Source organism: Pseudorca crassidens, chromosome 3 (genome assembly GCF_039906515.1).
Source record: "Pseudorca crassidens isolate mPseCra1 chromosome 3, mPseCra1.hap1, whole genome shotgun sequence".
NCBI classification, from domain to species: Eukaryota; Metazoa; Chordata; class Mammalia; order Artiodactyla; family Delphinidae; genus Pseudorca; species Pseudorca crassidens.
This window is the reverse complement of record NC_090298.1, coordinates 102104332-102123648: the sequence shown is the minus strand read 5'-3', so window position 1 is coordinate 102123648 and position 19317 is coordinate 102104332. Positions and strand designations below refer to the sequence as shown.

At 37.1% G+C, this 19317-nt stretch overlaps 1 protein-coding gene across 8 annotated transcripts in view; it reads right to left on the bottom strand.

Annotated features, from left to right (window-relative positions):
- The window catches only part of CSNK1G3 (casein kinase 1 gamma 3), a 128599-nt gene that overhangs the window by 4494 nt on the left and 104788 nt on the right, over window positions 1-19317 (bottom strand). For 2 of the 8 annotated variants that reach the window (XM_067731579.1, XM_067731580.1), the window contains exons 11-13: window positions 18907-19002; window positions 8690-8796; window positions 8153-8176 (exon numbers count right to left, since the gene is read on the bottom strand). In XM_067731579.1, the coding sequence (XP_067587680.1) occupies window positions 8153-8176; window positions 8690-8796; window positions 18907-19002 (227 nt within the window). The remainder of the gene's footprint in view (window positions 1-8152; window positions 8177-8689; window positions 8797-18906; window positions 19003-19317) is intronic. The other 6 variants (XM_067731584.1, XM_067731585.1, XM_067731581.1 and 3 more) reach the window with 5 other exon arrangements.

Below are 19317 nucleotides of genomic sequence, written 5' to 3'. Positions count from 1 at the left end.
CTCAGCTTTACCACACTTGAATTAGCACTTCACTTTGTCTGATTTATTTTTTATCATTAATCTGCTTTCAGTTCTGAGAGTTGAGTCCTTCCTATTTCCTAGGTAATCTTTCCTTCCATTGTGTAAGTATTGTTGAACACAGAAAACTACTCCAAGCATTTATTTAAGATTAAATAAGATCTTCAAATGCATTATAATTGTAGAGACCTTTTAAAATCAAAAGCAATCGAAAAAAGACATCTATTTTTTAGAAATAAATCCCACTGAATACACCCTTGCATTCAGTACACCCTTGAAAAAGATTTGCCATTTGCCTAAGTAGAGCTGGCATGCTATTAAACTGACTACCACCAGAGGACAGCATTACTTTATGCGATATGAATGCATCCAAGTACAGAGAACAGAGATGCTCTCAAAATATGATATACTTACAGCAGTTAAGAAGGAAATTGATATTAACCTTGTGGCCGACTTCTTAAAAGTCATTATCAAAACAGCTGATTTATAGTCTTAGTGATTAATGAATTAGGTCTCATCTCAATTGCCCTGGGCACTCAGTCTAAAACAGTTTCTTGCATATGGCCACTCTGACAAACGACCGTGTTATTTTCCTCTCAGTACATAGTACTAATCTGAATTTATTTATTTACTTATTATCTACCTCCACATAGAATGTAAGTTTCCTAAGGTCTTGCTCACAGATACATCCCACAGATGGGCACAAAATTGGTACTCATTTAATACCTATTGAATTAATGAATGATTTGCCTCATAAATGCAACTAACTTCTAGAGTAAGAACCTGGTCAAAATTCTAAAGCATGTTCTAAAGCTAAAGCTCTTACCCTTGGGCCACAGACCCTAGTGAAACCTTACAAAATACAGATTTTAGTGCCCATGGAAGCTTTTCTGGAGAGAGATGATTTGCACCAAATTATTAAAGGACTGAATCACAAGAAGCACTGCTTTCTAGATCCAACTGCCAGGTCACCCTCTTGCGTCTCCATTTCAAATATGAGGCCTCATCCTGGATGCAATGAGCTGACCACTGGAGATACTGAGTGGACACCATGTCATCAGTTCACATGAGAGCAGGCAAATGCATAAAAAGAAACCACGTAATTTTAACTTGGTACAGTTGTGGGGCGGGTGGTATCGGAAACAACAACTGCAAATAACAGCACAGATTCCAGGAATCAGCACATAGAGAAGTTTTCACAGATGACGTGAGCAAGTTACTTTATCAATAAATTAAATTATCTGGTCTTAGAAAATAACTCACACCTTTACAATTTTCAAGGATATTTTCTCTCCTTGCTGCTCAGTGGCTACATTTTCTTATCCACTAGTTTATACCTCATGTAGGGTCTCCTCAGATCTAGGCTACTGACAACTAACTACCTTGGGGAAAGAATAAGCTGACCAGACATTTAAATCATGTTCTTGTCAATGATTCTCTTTTTCTTGGCTCTTTCTTGATAATTCCTTGTGTGGTTACAGTGAGCCAATACGCCCTCACAAGTCAGGTTCATGCTTCTGACCTGATCATCTACCCTAGAAGCTTTGAAGCCACATCTCTAGTCTTAAATCATTTGGGAATAAATGTTAAGTTCTGCATCTGATGAACATTAAGGCTGTTGCCTGAAATACTGTTTAGGTAGGAAAAAAGAAATCATAATGGGTCAACGTCCTAAACTCTGTAGAAAACATAGATGATAATAGCCAAGGTTTTCCTATTGACATCACACCACCATTTCCCGTTACTGACTGCCCTTTTCTTCTTGGAGAATATGGCTTGTCTTCCTGGATTTATGTCATATACTTTCTTCTCAAAAGTCTACCCAGAAACTGAAGCATGTTCCTCTGTCTGGATCTGAAGTTTCTGGGTTTTTTTTAATTTAAAATAGTTTCTTCTTGATTTTACATTCTTTTTTTTTAACATTTTTACTGCAGTATAATTGCTTTCCAATGGTGTGTTAGTTTCTGCTTTATAACAAAGTGAATCAACTATACGTATACATATATCCCCATATCTCCTCCCTCTTGCGTCTCCCTCCCACCCTCCTATCCCACCCCTCTAGGTGGTCACAAAGCACCGAGCTGATCTCCCTGCTTCCCACTAGCTATCTATTTTACATTTGGTAGTATATATAAGTCCATGCCAGTCTCTCACTTTGTCCCAGCTTACCCTTCCCCCTCCCTGTGTCCTCAAGTTCATTCTCCCATTCTCTATGTCTGCGTCTTTATTCCTGCCCTGCCCCTAGGTTCTTCAGAACCATTTTCTTTTTTTTAAGATTCCATATATATGTGTTAGCATACGGTATTTGTTTTTCTCTTTCTGACTTACTTCACTCTGTATGACAGTCTCTAGGTCTATCCACCTCACTACAAATAACTCAATTTCGTTTCTTTTTATGGCTGAGTAATAGTCCATTATATATATGTGCCACATTTTTTTTATCCATTCATCTGTCAATGGACACTTAGGTTGCTTCCATGTCTATTGTAAATAGAGCTGCAATGAACATTGTGGTACATGACTCTTTCTGAATTATGGTTTTCTCAGGGTATATGCCCAGTAGTGGGATTGCTGGGTTGTATGGTAGGTCTATTTTTAGTTTTTTAAGGAACCTCCATACTGTTCTCCATAGTGGCTGTATCAATTTACATTCCCACCAACAGTGAAAGAGGGTTCCCTTTTCTCCACACCCTCTCCAGCATTTATTGTTTGTATATTTTTGATGATAACCATTCTGACTGGTGTGAGGCGATACCTCATTGTAGTTTTGATTTGCATTTCTCTAATGATTAGTTAGATGTTGAGCATTCTTTCATGTGTTTGTTGGCAATTGGTATATCTTCTTTGGAGAAATATCTATTTAGATTTTCTGCCCATTTTTGGATTGGGTTGTTTGTTTTTTTGATGTTGAGCTGCATGAGCTGCTTGTAAATTTTGGGGATTAATCCTTTGTCAGTTGCTTCATTTGCAAATATTTTCTCCCATTCTGAGGGTTGTCTTTTTGTCTTGCTTATGGTTTCCTTTGCTGTGCAAAAGCTTTTAAGTTTCATTAGGTCCCGTTTATTTATTTTTGTTTTTATTTCCATTTCTCTAGGAGGTGGGTCAAAAAGGATCTTGCTGTGATTTATGTCATAGGGTGTTCTGCCTATGTTTTCCTGTAAGAGTTTGATAGTGTCTGGCCTTACATTTAGGTCTTTAATCCATTTTGAGTTTATTTTTGTGTATGGTGTTAGGGAGTGTTCTAATTTCATTCTTTTACATGTAGCTGTCCAGTTTTCCCAGCACCACTTATTGAAGAGGCTGTCTTTTCTCCATTGTACATCCTTGCCTCCTTTATCAAAAATAAGGTGACCATACATATGTGGGTTTATTGGATCTGAAGTTCTTATCTGTCCCTATAATGACTCACTGGCTCATCCACTGGTTGAGGGACTGTTGGTACCTGCCAGACCCCACCCACTTAGGACTTCAGAACCTAGCCTCTCCTCGTCTCGTTGATGAGTATATAGAAAATATCTTTCATGACGTCTAAACTTTAGTTCATTGACAAAGGATTTTTCCCCTTAAAACTCATACTTGAAATGTAATTTCATTTCTCTAGGTCTCTTGATTATAAAAATGAGAAACTGTTTGGTTAGGCAATTAAGTTTAGATCAGAGAGCAAGACCATGTAACTACTCTAACTAAGAACCTGCAGACCCATCCTCACCTTCAATTTCTTCCTCTCCATCCACGTGCAATTAGTTCGTCAAGTCTGAAATGACTTTTAAAATCTCCCCACACTCTCATGCTGGCTTATTTCATAACTTCTTGCCTCCACCACGGCTAAGAGCCTTTTAACTGACTTCTAGCGTAAGACCCTCCTCTCTCCAATCTGCCATCCAAACTTCCCCCATCATAATATGGCCATGCCCTTTTCCTCTTAAATCTCAGCAATGGTTCTCCACTGTCTGAGGCATTAAGTCCACACAGCTTTTAAAATTTGGTTCCAACCTACTTCTACTCTCCTCTCAGTCTCATCCTCCATCAGCCTTCCTTACCAGGCAGCCTGTACTTTAGGAGGAAGGAAGGAAAGGGGGGAGGAAGGGAGGCAGGGAAGGAGGGAATGGAGATTTCCTGCAATCTGAGAAACCCAGGAAGCAACATAAGTCTCAAACTGCTGCTGAATTAATTTTCTTAAGATTCAATCTGATTATACCATTTCTTGGCTTAAAACCCAGAGCATGCTTCCTTGTGCTAAGAAAGATCATGTCCAATTTATTTATATTTTAACGTGCTACTAAAGGCCCTTGGAGATTGGGCACTTAGCCTATTTCAGTTCCCATTAATATATTCACACTCTCTATGTGCACGGGTTACTACTCAAACTAACCCATTCTTTCCTTGCTCCACATTGTCGCTCAACCTCTTCTTCTCTCTGACCCACATTCCCTTGCCAAATCATACTCATCTTTGAGAACTACTGCAAATGTATCCTTACCCACGAAGACTTCCTGATCTTCAGCTAGAAGTGCATACTCCAGTCTCTGAACTCCATACTGCTAATCCTATAATACCTTGCTTTAGACCAGTGATTCTCAATCCTGGTTGCTCCTTAGAATTGGCTTAAAGGCATTTTAAAAATACTGGTGGGCTTCCCTGGTGGCGCAAGTGGTTGAGAGTCCGCCTGCCGATGCAGGGGACAAGGGTTCGTGCCCCGGTCCGGGAAGATCCCACGTGCCGCAGAGCAGCTGGGCCCATGAGCCATGGCCGCTGAGCCTGCACGGAGCCTGTGCTCCGTAACGCGAGAGGCCACAACAGTGAGAGGCCCGCGTACCGCAAAAAAAAAAAAAAAAAAAAAAATACTGGTAACCAGACCCTACCACTCAGAAAGTACAACTTAAGTATTGGCATATTTTTAAAACTCCCCAGATGATTGTGGTATGAAGCCAGGGTGAGAACCACTATGTAAAAGTCACCGGTGTACTTACTATCTTCTCTAATGGAACGAAAGGGCCTTGACTTATCTTCATAATCATCATATTACCAAACACACAATAACTGTTCAGGAAATGATGGAAAGGGGGAATAAAAGAGAAACAGAGAAACAAAGGAAAAAAGGTGACTTCACAATACTTAAAAACTCAATAACTAAACTTAAAGGAAGCCTTGTTCTCCTAAATTCCTGGAAGAAATGATGAGGGTGCTATCATTTGTATCACCTGCCTTAAAAAAAAATTCTCCACTATAGTAAAAAAAGGTAAGGCAAAATCTCATTACTAATGAAGGAGCCACTTTATCTTGGGGGAAGAGACTATTTTCCATCACTTGGAAATCATACATTTACCCCGTGAGGTACTATTCTAGGAAACATGAGACTCTAAAATATCTGTTGTAGAATACATTCTAGTAATGAGATGGGGTGAGAGGGCTCTCTGCCAATCAGAGGCAAGGAGAAAAGAAGGAAGTAGGAAACAAATTCTGAAAAAGAATTCTAAGCAGGTCTCTAGCTACCCACAAAATGGTGGAAGAGAGAAGAGAAGCATTAGATGCAATTTAGAAAAAGAAATCATGCTCACGTTTCTTAATCACAGACTAAGAGGATATAAGGAATGCAATAATAAGCCTGTAGGAATGTCAGAATAACCCTGATTAGAGACAAGACAAAATGTTGTGTGTTTTAAAAGAGTTTTTAACTAGTGAAGAGTTAGGGAAGTTCTGAGGATGTCTGTAACCCATCTGGAATAAAGCTTCACTGAAATCATGGATTGCTATCCATTTTTCTAAATAACTGCTTTATTCAGATATAATTCACACATCATTAAATTCACCTTTTTAAAGTGTACAATTCAGTGGTTTTTAATATTTTCAAAGAGTTTTGCAGCCCTCACCGCTACTTAACTTCAAAACATTTTCTTCACTCCATAAAGAAACTATATAACCTATCAGTAGTCACTCCCATCTTCCTCAAAGCTGCTGGAGGCAATCACTGTTTATTTTCTGTCTCTATATATTTGCTTATTCTGGATATTTCATGTAAATGGATCATATAATACGTGGCCTTTTATGTCTGGCTTGTGTCACTTAGCATCATGTTTTCAATTTCATTTTTTATATTGTTAACTGATAGTCCATTGTATGGATACACTACATTATGTAGTCAATTATTTAGTAATAATTTGTTGAGGTCTTGGGGATCTTAAGATAAAAAAGACCTTGTTTTTAAGAAATCCAAGAAGTTTCAAGAAGTGAGAGATAGATAAAGAGAATAACATATCAGTGGCCAACTTAAGGAACTGACGGAACATAGACTTCAGAATGGAAAATGAGGCTGGGAAAGACAGGCAGGAGCCAGACCAGGAAAGGCATGAAGGGCCTGGTGCCTTGCCAAGTGATCTAGATTTGACGCTCTATGCAAAAGAGAACCTCAACTTCAGGAAGAGCCTTCCCACCATTTTCCTTTTTCTCATTTTCCAACACCTACAGATAAAAACCCAAACCATAAATACACACACTCACGCCCATCTCAGCTAAATAACTTACTACGCATTCTTCAAAGCCCCCTCCAAAAGGCATTCTCTGATCATCCTGTCAGTAAACACTCATTTTCTTTACAAGCTCTAACGGATTTTTCATACCTTTTTCATAGTATTTATCATACATTGATAAATGCTAAAACAACTGCAATTACCCCCACTGGAGTATGATCTACTTAAGGGCAAGGACAGCATCAGATATTTGTGAAATCCAAGCAGTGTAACTGTTGAATGAATACATGGAAAAATGTAATAGATTTGGTGGAAAGCAGGTCTCTCGGAGGATGCGGACACAGAAGAGTCAGTTTCAGTGAAGAGTGGTGTGAAGGTAAAAATACAGAACACTGACGGAAGAGGCACAAGCCTGGGAAGAGCACAGATGAGAGGTCACTGGCAGCCGGAAGGGGAGAAACAGATAGGGGTGATAATGGCAACTGAGCACTTGCCATGTGCCAGACAAAATAACTGTGCTTTATCACATTTAATTTTCTCAACAACCTATGAGGCAGCTATTATTAGCCTCATTTTACAGGAAAAGAAACAAGCTTGAAGAAGGAAACGAACAGTGGCAGAAGTAGGATTCTACAACCTAAGTTTAATTGCAAAGGCCATGTGCATTCTCATCTGCCACATGCCACCCACCTTTATAACTGTGCTTAGGATTGCACAAGCACATACATACTGTTGCTTTTATTTCTGACATAAAAATACACAAGTACGTAGCTGACTAATTATATCCTGAAATCCACCAAACTAAGTCATACTGACCATGAATAAATTCCACAGTCAAACTGGTTAAAATGGACATTTGATCATTACTCTTTAAAAAGAAATATCCACAAAAGTTTCCTCATCTTGCAGCCAGCAAATGAGCACTTATGTAAGGTTCCCTTTGGATAATGAGTAGATGAGTAAATGTTCCAAAATTTACTAATTTAAACAACTGTCTTTATTCACTCCAAGGCTGACTCAAAATTTGTCCTGAAATTGAGCGAAGCATTTTAAACACAGCGTTATAACTAAAGGCAAGGGCAAGAAAATAGTTTAAATTCAACATTATTGCAACAGATAAGAATATTATTTTTCATAATATCTGTAATTAGCAGGAACTATTTAGATGAGGATTTTTCATAATACTCTCTCACTATAGTTAATCATGAAATTTATCAATGTATACCATGTGTATTCAATGGCAATATAATTAGTAAGTGAAATACTGGTTTAGTGATACTATTGCTATGGGTATTTAACAATTACTAACAGTAAAAAAAGAAAGCTTAACTCAAAAACTTGCCTTTCTATTTAAAACAGCAAATAAAGCCTTGTGTTACAAAACAAATACATAAGCGCAAGCAAGGTTGGTGTATCATCTACTCAATAAAAAAGTGCCCCCAAATCTATGTCACTTGAAGCAAAAAAGTTGCAGCAGGCAAAAGAGCTCCTCAATTATTTCTTGCTTTTCAGAGCTAATGTAAATGACATCAAATACTTTTGGACAACTTTTACCAATTATAATTTCTATGTTGAAAAGTTTGTTTTTAAAAAACACAAAATGGTGCTAAATCTTTGAAATTACAGTCAACGGAGCTATTTCTGCCTGCCTACACTTGAGAACTCACCACATGTTCAACACTTTCTGGCAGCTAAACACAAAAAAAAATACAAGGAAAGAGAGAGAGAGAGAAAGAGAGATCATCAGAAACTGCCCACATTGAAATTATCACATTGTTTTTCAAGCTTAATTTTTTTCCAAGCAGAATTATTATAATTTACTTTAACCAAAAAAAGTAACTTAAAACTAATATTAATACATGCAGCATACTACAAAATTAATATTTATTCTTATGTTTACAGAAAAAATGAGCATCTATAGTATAGCAATAACTTTCATGCATCAACATTCCTAAAAATAAAAATATGCTGTTAACTCTAAATAAGAATTTGAGCATAGTTCTTAACTATTTTTGTATTATTAAAACATCTACTGAAATAGCTCTATTTTAAACTTAGTGATTAAAAAAATTAAATATACCACTTGTTTTGCATGCATCTATTCCTTGAAAAAAATTTCCTTAAATAACTGTAATGACTATAAATCTCAAACATGCACAGTTTAAGAAAGAAAAGTTACTAAATCAGGAAAAACCAATACATACTTGGTTTCATCCATCACTTCTACTTCCGTAGGGGCTGTGATAGGTGCATTTGAACGTCCTGCAGTAGGATCATCTGTGTTTAATTCTCCATTTGTAGAACTTACAACCTGCAAAAAAGAAAAAACACACACACACACACACACACACACACACACAAAGTAATAGGTTATACAATGATAAACAAAGTATTTAAATTAGAAAGTTAATATGAGGAACACAAAACAATTAGTATGCAGTTGTTCATAACTGAATATACTAATAGGTCTACATTTTATTAAAGATAAGGTCATTCATTATTTGCTTTGCAACTTACTTCCTTTTCATCTTGAAATCTGTCCTCTGGTTTTTAAGGCTAACGCAATCAGTTCCCTCTTGTGTGCCAGTATCTTTTGGTATCTTGCTACATCATGAATTACTTCCTTTGGAAACTTCAATATTGTTCCTTCCAATGGATCCTTCATTTCAATCTGTAATCATGCTCAGGTCTCACTCTCATGTTGCCCATTCATTCACCCAGTTGTTCAAGCTCCAAAACCAGAAGTTACTGTGATTCCACTCTTTGACTTAAACCATCAGCAGATCCTGTTAAATCCTCCCCTGACACACACCCCAAACCTAATCGGTCCTCCCCACTCTATGACTACCAGATCTGCAGTCCAGACCACCATTATCTCTTGAGTGAAGAAAAGCAAAAACCTATTAACTGGTCTGCTTTTACCCGTGTCCACCTCCCGTTAATGGATTGTCTACACAACAACCAAGGTGCTCCTTTTAAGATGTAAATTAGATAACACATAATTCTCTGCTTAAAGCTCTTCTAATGTCAACTTCCTGATTTCATTTAAAATAAACAACCATACTCTTTACTCCAATTTACAAAGCCCCACAAGATCTGAATCCTGCCTACCTCTCTGATCTCATAGCTTTCCCTTTGCTCACTAGCCTCCAACCAATGTCAAGGTTATTTCTACCTTAAGGCCTTGGAACTATCTATTCTCACTCCCTGGAATTCTCTTCTTGCTTATTGTCTGTCTTTTTACCTTTCAGATTCTCAGAGAACATCTCTAAAACAGGACTTTTCCAACATACAATCTAGAACTTCCATGCAGGCACACTCTTACATGTTATACTTCACTTTTAATTCTTTGTATAGCATTTATCCATGTTGATGTTTTTCTGATTGACTGATTGATGTGTTTCTTGATACCCACCCCCATCTCCATTAAAATTAAGCTCCGGGCTTCCCTGGTGGCGCAGTGGTTGAGAATCTGCCTGCTGGTGCAGGGGACATGGGTTCGAGCCCTGGTCTGGGAGGATCCCACATGCCGCGGAGCAACTAGGCCCGTGAGCCACAACTGCTGAGCCTGCGCGTCTGGAGCCTCTGCTCCGCAACAAGAGAGGCCGCCATAGTGAGAGGCCCGCACACCGCGATGAGGAGTGGCCCCCGCTTGCCACAACTAGAGAAAGCCCTCGCACAGAAACGAAGACCCAACACAGCCAAAAATAAATTAATAAACTCCTACCCCCAACACCTTCTTTAAAAACAAACAAAAAAAAATTAAGCTCCATAACAGCAAGAGCCTTGTGTTGTTCCCCAAGAGATCTCCCCACTCTATCTGGCACAGAATAGGCACTCAATAAATATTTGTTGAAATAAATGAATACATGCATGCATGTATGAAATCTTAAAGCAAGAAAAAAACCATAACAAAACTCCCAAATTCTCTTGGTCCTACAAAGTGACCTTACTGTCTTATCTCTTGTTTTCCTCCAAACTTCTTGAAAACTATTGTCTTAACTTACCACTTCCATTTTTATAAAATTCTCCATTTATTCCTTAACTCCTCCCAATCTACACTCTGTCCCCACATCAGAACTCAAATAAGAGTTTATTTGAAGGTTGCCAATGATTCCTAGAAAATATGTTAATAGTCTTTGTTCAGTCTTCATTTGCCTGTACATCTCCCTATGACTTGGCACCAGCTAATAACTTAGGAGTAAGACGAATCTAGATTCAAAACCTAGTTCTACCACTTACCAGCTATGTGACCCTGGAAAGACATCTTACATTGCTAAACCTCAGTGTTCTCAACTATGAAATTGGAAACAGAAGTATCCATTTAATAAGGTTGATATCAGGATGAAATGAAATTAATATATAAAGCGCAGTGACTGGCATATAGTAAGAGTTCAACAAATGGTGGCCATCATTATTACTGTCAGTCTGACCTAAAGTGTGGCTTCAACTGTCATCTCTATGTAAAGGATTCCCTGAGCCTCACCACTCACCCACATGGCCAGTTGGCTAGACCAAGTTTGGCACCTCACTCAGTATTTCTAAAACCTAATTTATCATACTCCCTTTTAAATCTGTTACTTTCCCTATAGTTCCTATTTCTGTTAAAGCCCTAGCCTCTTCCCAGACCTCCAGGCTCAAAATCTAAGAATCATTTTTAATGTTTTCTCTACCTGATCTCTTTATAATGTAACAAGGGCCTAAGCATCAGAGTTGACAGGTGACTACTAGACTTAAGACTTCCATTTACGGAAGCCCACATATTTCTAAAACTTAAGTTCAAAGAGGCTACAACACGTCAGGCACTGCTCTAGGAACTTGGAATACCATAGTAAACAAGAGAGACAAACATCCCTGCCCTTGTGGACTTAATAGTCTAGTTTGGAGAAATATGCTCTCTCCCCACCAACTCAAGAAGAATAACCAGAAATCAATCAATGTATCTAGATTAAGTCATGATTTATATACATCCTATATGGAACAAGTACTTAGAAATGCATTTGTGCCTACAGCTGAAAATGTAAAACTGCCTTCATCATCTTTAGAGGCAATCCAATGGGAGGAATACTCCTATGTCTAAGTCGCCCTCTCTGCTTCTGTGGCACCTGCTTCCTCCTTTCTGTCATTCTACTGATCTCTGTGGCTCTGTGTCAATTTTTTCTCTTAAAATTCTCCCTCTTTCTGAACACATTAAAAAATACTTATTTGTTGTAATTACTAAATATAATTGGGTTCTTAATTTTTAAAATGTCAGAGCCTCTGCAATGAACTGGAAAGGAATTAGCAGAATTCTTATCCTATACTTTTGTATTCTCCACCACCTTTAACTAGCAGAGTGCCTTGCATGTAGTGGATAATCGAAACAGTTCACTGAACAATTTCCATTGTTCTTTCCTTAACAATAATTATTCAATGGGTTTCTTTTCCCACTTTTGTTCAATGGCCCTAAATAGGTGGAGGGAGGCCCCCTCAACTTATAGGCAGCTCCCCAAAAGTATCTTCCCCTACTTAAGCAGCACAAATGAAAATTTGAAACTCAAGTACTCTAAATTTCCAGCAACAGTAACTATATATGCATTATAATTATAAAATCTGATTTATGTCACTTCACACACAGTCATAAGTGACTTTAACAGTCTTTATTTTAGTGAAATGTTTCAAGCTTCATTCTTCGCTGATCAGAACCAGATCAAAAGGAAGTAACATCTGACTTTATGAATTTTTTTAATGTAATTTTCCCTGGGCTTCCCAGATTCCCTAACCCTCTGAGTAAAGGCCAATATCCCAGGGTCAGAAGAGAATCAATGTGGTGACAGAGTTCTGTGAAGCTGACCCACTTAAAAGTAGTGATGTGAGAATGTATCACAGCATTAAAATTGTTTCCACTTAAGAAAATTAGTGGTCTTTTTGCAAACAGATTTTAGAGGAAGAACCAAAGACATAATATTATAAATAATATGTCAATATCTTCCTGGAAACCAAAATTTGGCTTATTTTTGTAAGCCAAATTTTGAAGAATGATTCCATTTAGGTGACATTTCTAGAATTATAACTCACACTAGAATATAAGAATCTCTGAAATATTAGTGTTTATCAGGCTCCTTAACAAAAGTATATCTAAAAATCACAGATGCCTTAAGGTTTGACATTTCAAAAGAAAATTCAGGGTTTTTGTTGCTGCTGTTCTTGTTCTTAAAGAAAATTTCTGTTATTCCCACTTGATAAGAAACGGTGCAATTCTCGTTTTAAGAGGTTTATAATAAAAGGCAACTAGGCCAAGTTTTACTATCACTGTATCAGAATTGAAGGGGAGGCGGTGGGGAAACAGCGTGCAGCTAAGCGTGGGAGAAAAACAATGGTCCATTTAATGGCTGCCTGCCCAATCTAATTCCAAAAGAAGTCATTCTCACGGACTTGAGTACAAAGATAACACATGGTATCTTTGTGATCAACCATGTCAAAAGGCCAATTAATACAGTTTCCAAATATAATTAATTCAAATTAGTTACACTACTATCTTCCTAATTTGGAGTCTTGAAGAGTGTTACCAAGCGCTCAGTAGAGGCACAATATATTAATTAACCAGATCTTCATCTATCCAATAAATATATTAGAAATATTAAAAGATTACCTATTTTACTTACCCACTCAGCTTTTTCTAAAAGTCATCTATAAGAAAGCACACTAGTAAATAAGATATAGTTAAAAGAGTAACTTCCAAAGAGTTTACTGGACCTGTGCTAGGGTTCACATAACTATATGAAACCAACTTCCTAACATATTCTAAAAGCTATAGAGTTACAATTAATATTCTTGATATTCCAACTGATAATCCAAAGGCCCAGTGACATTCTCAGTGACTTTCAACAAAAGAGAAACCAAAACGGATTCTCAATCTAATGTTCACTTACAGAAGTATTAAGCAGAGCACTCTATTTGAGTATTTCAGTCTTTCGAGATGTTACTGGCAAAGTGCTAAATTCCTTAACTTGAGATATCTGGTTTTCTTTAATTAACAATAATCTTTTGATGTTCACACTACCTGTCCTTTGCTGCAAAACTCCTATTTATCCTAGCTCCCCCCATCACCTCCTTGGAGCAGTTCTCTAAGGGTTACTTGACATGCTGCCTTCTGGGCTTGACATCCTAAAACTTCCTGCCGAATTAAACATAACTCTAAACTTCTGGGTTGTGAATATATATTTTTAGTCGAGAAAACCACAGCACTTAAAAAGTCTCCTGCCTTTTGTTTTGGGAAAAGCGAGCTCAGTTTACACTATATTCTCTTCCCTACTACAGTAGTTATTAAAATCTTTCTTTACTGCCAGGAAAAAAAAAAAAAAGAATATCGAAACAAATGCGTAATGCTGATTTACCCCAATTATAACTAAACAAGGAATTCCCTAAACTAAATAAAAAAGATGAACTGGAAATTATTTATGTAATAAAGGCAGCAACTACTCCCCTTCCACAACTGCCTCTCTTATTCAGACTTCAGTACCCCAGAAAACAATGAATAGAAAGATATGACTGTTCTAGTTACTCAATTCTTTTCCTTGTTAGTACCTCAGTGTTTTCAAAGACTTGATAAAGAAAACTGAAACTGGTTATCTGAAACATTTTAGAAAGTCTGCATTAACAATTAGCATGATGGAGAACTGACTCAGATATGACATCTATTACTCCTCTGACTTTTAATCACATATGTTTCCTTACCGTTTCAGGATACATGTGTCTAATTCTTTTTCTGTTATCATCACCTGTATCTGTATTTCTGAAGTGACACCGACTAAAACATCAGACTGCTTATTACAACAATTAATGTTATTCTTACATTTCATAATGTTATTCTGGCTGCATACCACATCTGCACCACTTGTGATTCTGTCCTTTTTTCCCCAGTGTCACATTGTTCCTTAAATGCAAAGCAGAGGAGCTTTCCAAACAATCAGAAGGTATCCCATATCATGTAAAATAGTAGTGCCCTTAATAGCTGTCTTCCTCCCTCTGCTTGCCATGCCCTCTCAGCCTTTTTTGGATCAGATTTTTAGTCAGCATCGAGCTCCATGGACTGTGTTACAGTGAAAGGCTCAACACAGTGGAATTAGAGACTAGTACTATCTGCTGCGAGCGGTACATTTTAAAACCTAATTTTGGAAATCCTGATTTGCCAGGTAGAAAATATCAGAGAGGGATAACTGACCCATCCCTTTCCCTCAACCCCCATACCCAACTAAATTGTATCTTCTAATTATCTTTCAAGTCCTTTTATTTCTCTTCATCTCCACTACACATCATCTCTCCTCAGCTGTGGACTTTTGAGAGTTGTGTCCTTGCCTTAGACTTGTCTCCCTTCAATCTAGTCTCCAGCAAAAGTAAGCTTTGTAAATACTAACCTAATCAAATTAGTTCTCTATCTAATTCTCTTTATGGCTACCCAATACCCTCAGACCAAAGTCCAAATTTAATAACAAGACCTTTTAGGTCCTTCACGACTTGCCTCCTGCCTACCTGTCAGTCTCATTTCTCAATACGTACCAGCTTGACCAAACTGCATTTAATTCCTCAATCTGTCAATCTCTCCTCCACAGTCTTAGGTATGTTGTTTTCTCTGCCTGGTACACTCCCTTTCTTAACCCCTTCTACCTTCTTCGACTGCTAAGCCCTACTGATTCTTCACTGAAAATGTGTAAAAAAATAGAATATAAGTAATACCATTTTTTTCCAGGAAAGCTTAACCCGCTAAACCCAAGTTAGGTGCTTCTACTATATATTCTCATAGCACCTTGTATTTTCTCCACTTATCACACTGCCTGTTTATTAGCCTTTCCCATTAACTGAAAGCTCCACGGGGACAGGCACCATATTTGTTATTCTCCCTTTTATTCAAAGAACCTAGCACAGTGCTGAGCACCCAGTAGACATTTATATATATTTGCTGAATAATGAATAGCCAAGAAACTGAAAGTGGTAGGTCTAGGCTTCTCAGCCATATTTATTACCAGTGATTCTAAGGGGAGCAGGAGGGGGCATACTTGTTCCCCTAAGAGCTTTTCCAAAACATATAAAAGCCAAGAACAGATTCAAAATAAACTCTTTAAGGTATTTGAATATTATTCGTAGTCTCTTAAGTGGGAAAAGTTTATCAAATGTATAGCATTATCCTTCTGGTTAGTAAATTAACATGATTTCACTAAAGAGAAAGAATAAAATTAGATAAATCCCATTTCACAATGCATTCGTTTGGCTGTATCTCTATACTTCACTTCTCAGAGATGGATAAAAATACTAGTCAAGGGCTTCCCTGGTGGCGCAGTGGTTGAGAGTCCGCCTGCCGATGCAGGGGACACGGGTTCGTGCCCCGGTCCAGGAAGATCCCACATACCGCGGAGCGGCTGGGCCCGTGAGCCATGGCCGCTGAGCCTGCGCGTCCGGAGCCTGTGCTCCGCAACGGGAGAAGCCACAACGGTGAGAGGCCCGCGTACCGCAAAAAAAAAAAATACTAGTCAAGTTTCCTAATTTGCAAAAGCAATAGATTATTCTACTATTTAGTACTTCCTAAGCCCCAGCCTCTGTGCTAAATACTTTTTAAAAAAATTCTCACAACAAAACCATAAGGTAGAGCTATTATTATCTCCATGTCACTGATGAATAATCTAAGGTACAGAATTTGAACTTATGCTTATGCTGCTCACCACAATTAAATCAACTTGGTAACCTATATGTCTGATCTGCAATAATATACATAATAATTGTGAAAAGATAAGGAGTTCAAATGTAGACTCCAACGTGCAGTTCCTATTAAAAGAACATGTGAAATAATGAGTATCTGAGGATTTTTCTGTAGGTCCAGTCAAAAAGGCAAGAGGTGCTGGCATACATTTTATTAACAGATACCAACCTACTTATTTTGGAAATGTCTTTCCTGAGAAACTATTTGATGATATGCCCTTAGTATTTGTTGAGGATAATTTTTTCAATTGCCATTTAAAGTCTTTATATTTCTTGCAAAGCCAATACTTGAACATTGTCCAACAGGTGGTTTAAGAACCATAGAACAAAGAACCTCAAGGCAAATTCTACTCATACTTTTGTATTAGTAAAAAGATTTTTCTCTTTATCAGATAATGAGAATGAAAGAACACATTGTTTTCCTTTCTTCCTTCATTCAAAGTCAAATATAGTATTCAATTATCGTAATAATCATATAAGCTCAGATTTAAGGTATTTTTATTTCCTCTATTATTAATTTTTAAATTACAATTTCATTAGTCCAATTATACCAGTGTCATATTATAACTTTTCAAATTTTGAAAGTGGGTAGGATAAAAATTATAAATAAATTCAACATTTTGGAGTGGGGCAAGATTCAGGCATGATCTTACCTAGGCTGCTAGGAAATTCTTCATGACAGTAAAACTACCTTAATGTTCATCACATCAAGTTAGTTAATTCAGGAAGTAAATGAAAAATAGTGTAAAATTTTTTGTCTTACTTATGTATTACCAGAATTCTAGTAAGTAAACTGATCACTTATGGAATATTAGAATGAAGCCAGATGTAATCTCTACAAGGCAGTAAAGTTTTAAAGAGATGATGAGACATGAGCAGAGTTGAAATATATCTTTGAGAACATGTGAAAAAATAGAACAAAGTTTTTGAGTGATGAGCCAATAATCAAACTCATTCACCCTTTGACAGTCCAAAGAGATCCCATGAGCCATCTCTGGGAATTCCACGAAGTAAGAAAAAACTAAAGATAAATTTGTGGTAATGGTACAGAAGTGGTAGGAAAGCTTTCTAATAGTGTCTTAATTGTTACAGAATTCCCTGAACACTGAGCAAGACACCTGCTATAAAAACATACAACACTTAGAAACACATAAACGTACACAGATACATACACAATCCAGTTTGTGTTTATGGGAATTAAACATAATTTTCTCAATTAACTTTCCAGTGATATGAATTTGGGTCACAAAAAATTTTACAATTCAGGCACCCTTGCCTCTGAATCCCTCACTCTAGACTTTGACAGCGCTATTCAAATACTTGTGTTACACACATGACTGAAAGTTCCATAGACTACGAAGTTCTTTAAAAAATACTTGGTTTCACAATTTAAATTACCTCTAAAAGTTAAAGATGGGAAAAACAGGATAACTAGTAAGAACTGATCTTTTAGAATTCAAATCAATAAAGAATAAAACCCAAGCATAGATTCAGATTACATATGTGTGTGTGTGTGTATATATATATATGTATGTATATGTATATATACATACTAAGAAAAATGCAAATTTGGTAAAACATAATAGAAAATTGTTCAAGTGGAAATACGTGGAGAAAAAAAATCAAATCTAGGTTCTAGATTGAAATGGATTAAGATAACATTTATCATCTCAATTTCTTTAAACCAGCATTCAGAGTACCTTAAACTGACATTTTTAAAAGAAATAAGAGACTCAGTAATCTTTTTCTATTTTTATAATACATACAAAAGGTTAAAATTTAGGGGGGCATGTGAGGGCAGAATATAGTATCTATCTCTAAATATACAGAAAACGGGGGAAAAAGGAACACATCAAAAAGAATAAGGGACAGCTTTAAATTTTTGTAAATATCCAGAAAGTTGAGGGAAATATTTAATAAATGCTTGTCCTTGAAATTATTTTCTCCATGTGCTATTTTCTCCAAGTACAAACAAAATATGTAATGATAAAATTAGGGTCATGGGGCTTCCCTGGTGGTGCAGTGGTTGAGAGTCCGCCTGCTGATGCAGGGGACACGGGTTCGTGCCCCAGTCCGGGAGGATCCCACATGCCGTGGAGCGGCTGGGCCCGTGAGCCATGGCCGCTGAGCCTGCGCGTCTGGAGCCTGTGCTCCGCAATAGGAGAGGCCACAACAGTGAGAGGCCCGTATAACGCAAAAAAAAAAAAAAAAAAAAAATTAGGGTCATGTTTATTTGACCAATTAATCAGAAAGTACATTCTAAGGACTGAGGATGAAAAAGTTAGATATCTACTTAACTAAGTTTGAAGGAGGCAAAATCAATGAAAGGGAAAAGATATAAAAAATGTTCTATTACTTAAAGCATGAAAAAAGACTGAGCTTATTATTGGAAAATCAAGTTTAACACATATTTCAAGTAATACATTTTGTTTTTCTAACCTACTGTGAGTACAACTTACTTAAATACTGTTGCATATGCTTGCAAAAATGAACAAAGGCAAAATCTTAGTATCCCTGGTGGTCTTGCTAGACCATGTTAATTCTGCTTTTTGGTTAAATACAAAGGAATAGAATTATGGAGGTTCAGCAACAAGATTTTCATTAGGATATGAAATCATGCCATGAGTTCCAAAAAGGGTTAGTTGTATAGATTTGGGAAATAATCACTCATGCAAAAATCAGAAAATACCTGTACCGAGCCACCATGTCTGTCTGCTGCAAGGTGAGCTCTCAAATGATGGGGATTTGCCTGCTGGGAGTCCCAAGCTGCCCTGTGGTCTGCCGACTGCCATTTATTTAATGCATGTGGCATGCATGGAAGAAGAGAAACCCAAAATGTTAAACATCTCATCCTTATAATATAGAAAACAATCGTATAAAAGGAAATTTAAAATACCCTTACTATTCTGAGTCACAGATGCAGTTATCTTTGCATATTGAACATGGAGAGATTTCAGTTAAAATGCTACAATAATGTAATGATCAACCACAAAAATAAAATAGAATCACAGAATTTTAGAAGTGAAAGGACTTTAGATATCATAGACTCCACTCGTTAACTTTATAAAGTTAACAAAAACTAGAGGTAAAAATGACGTGG